Below are 1,759 nucleotides of genomic sequence, written 5' to 3' on the forward strand. Positions count from 1 at the left end.
GCTGATTAGAAATTAAGTGTTAACGAGCAGTTGGACAGGTGTACCTAATAAAGTGGCCGGTGAGTGTAGTCTGTTACTTCTCTAATGAAACGTTTCGTCTCTCCTCCAAGAGACTTCTTCAGTCTGAGAGTTTCAGGCTAAATTCAGGCTTTTAAGCCCTGCCTCCATGTGACTGATACTCACATCACATGTACAGGTCCAGAAGACCTATACAAATTTTTTTTTATTTTTTACCTGGATTACTGAGATGCATCAGGACATAGTCTGTTACCTTCAGTTGTTATAAAAAGCTGTTTATATGTCAAATAAATATTACTTTTCATCATAGTCTATTTTAACACCTTGAAACTGACCTCTGTCTCTTCAAGATGCTACCATTTCTGACACTCCCACTTCAGCACATCTTCACAACAATCCTTTTGGGGAGGGGTGCAAATATAAGCAATAATTCTTTGTCTGTTAGCAAAATATCTCACAAACCACTTGGCATATTTTAATGACATTTTTAGAAATAAGTAATTAAAGGAGCCTCTACAGCTGATGAAGTTTTGGAGGCACATCAAATCAACATTAGCCAACACAAAAGTAGCAAACACTTCTTTAAGGATTGCTAGGCCTTCCATTGAACATGACTGGAATGCTGCTTTGATGAACAGGTTTGCAGAAACAAGCAGCTTACACTGGCTTTGACCCATGAAGACTTGTGCTGTGACACTGAGCTGAAACAGATTTGATCATCTGAACATGAGACAGATGTCCTGCTTTTGAATTGTTAACAAAAGACCTGAAGTCAATGATTAGCAGGACCTGCTGCTTTATAAATCCATGTGTCTGTTCTGTCCTCAGCCTCTGTGCCTCAGCTCTGCAACTCGCCGACAGTGATCGTGATGGTGGGCTTACCTGCCAGAGGGAAGACCTACATCTCCAAGAAGCTCACTCGCTACCTGAACTGGATCGGAGTTCCCACTAAAGGTCAGTTTGAGAGTTTTAATGTTCAGACACACACTCTCCTCTGAAATAACGGAATGTTTTTCACCTCAGTGTTTAACGTGGGCCAGTACCGCAGGGAGGCAGTCAAGACTTACAAGAACTTTGAGTTCTTTAAACCTGATAATGAGGAGGCCATGAGGATCCGCAAGTGAGTTACAGAAAGCTGATGTGCTGGCAGATCATGTTCAGTCCTCATTCACTGACTCGTAGTTTGCAGTGGTAGTTCTGTTACCTACCAGTGTGACTTGTCTCTCAGGGCCTGTGCTTCAGCTGCTCTCAGAGACGTTGCTGCCTACTTCACAAAAGAACACGGACAAGTAGCCGTGAGTAAGAGACTAACTGACACTCTTCTTTTTATCGTAGTAAGATAAGGTTCTGAGTGTTCTTCACTTTATTTCTGTAGCTCTCTGGCAAGTAAAAACACATCTTATAGTTTATAAACATGTAATGTATCTCACATATAAAACAAAGAACAACTGACACCATTTTAGAACTAAAGGGCTTCTTACATCTTCTTGACTAAGCTTATTTTGGCGCTGCCAACACCAAACTCAAGAAGGTTTTAATCATTTAATCATTTTTCATTTCACGATGAGGAAGCAGTTACTAAATGTTTTCAGATCAGAGATGTTCATCTTTTGAAGCTTCGTCAATTAAAATTAACTGTTTCCTTACATGTTTAAAGGGATCCCCGATTAGTTGTAACATTAGACTTTATATGATAAACATATATTTTAACTGTAAAATAAAGACTATAAAAATACTGTAG

General features: G+C 39.5%; 1 protein-coding gene across 1 annotated transcript in view; it reads left to right on the forward strand.

The window, feature by feature from the left end:
- The window catches only part of LOC106521327 (6-phosphofructo-2-kinase/fructose-2,6-bisphosphatase), a gene marked incomplete at its 3' end in the record, with an annotated part of 22,664 nt that extends 21,351 nt beyond the window's left edge, over nucleotides 1-1,313 (forward strand). Inside the window, 3 exon segments of the mRNA XM_014013856.1 lie at nucleotides 847-972; nucleotides 1,042-1,138; nucleotides 1,247-1,313. Coding sequence (XP_013869310.1) covers nucleotides 847-972; nucleotides 1,042-1,138; nucleotides 1,247-1,313 — 290 coding nt within the window.
- Between the last annotated feature and the right edge of the window lie 446 nt (nucleotides 1,314-1,759).

This window comes from Austrofundulus limnaeus, unplaced genomic scaffold (genome assembly GCF_001266775.1).
Source record: "Austrofundulus limnaeus strain Quisiro unplaced genomic scaffold, Austrofundulus_limnaeus-1.0 Scaffold107, whole genome shotgun sequence".
Lineage (NCBI taxonomy): Eukaryota > Metazoa > Chordata > Actinopteri > Cyprinodontiformes > Rivulidae > Austrofundulus > Austrofundulus limnaeus.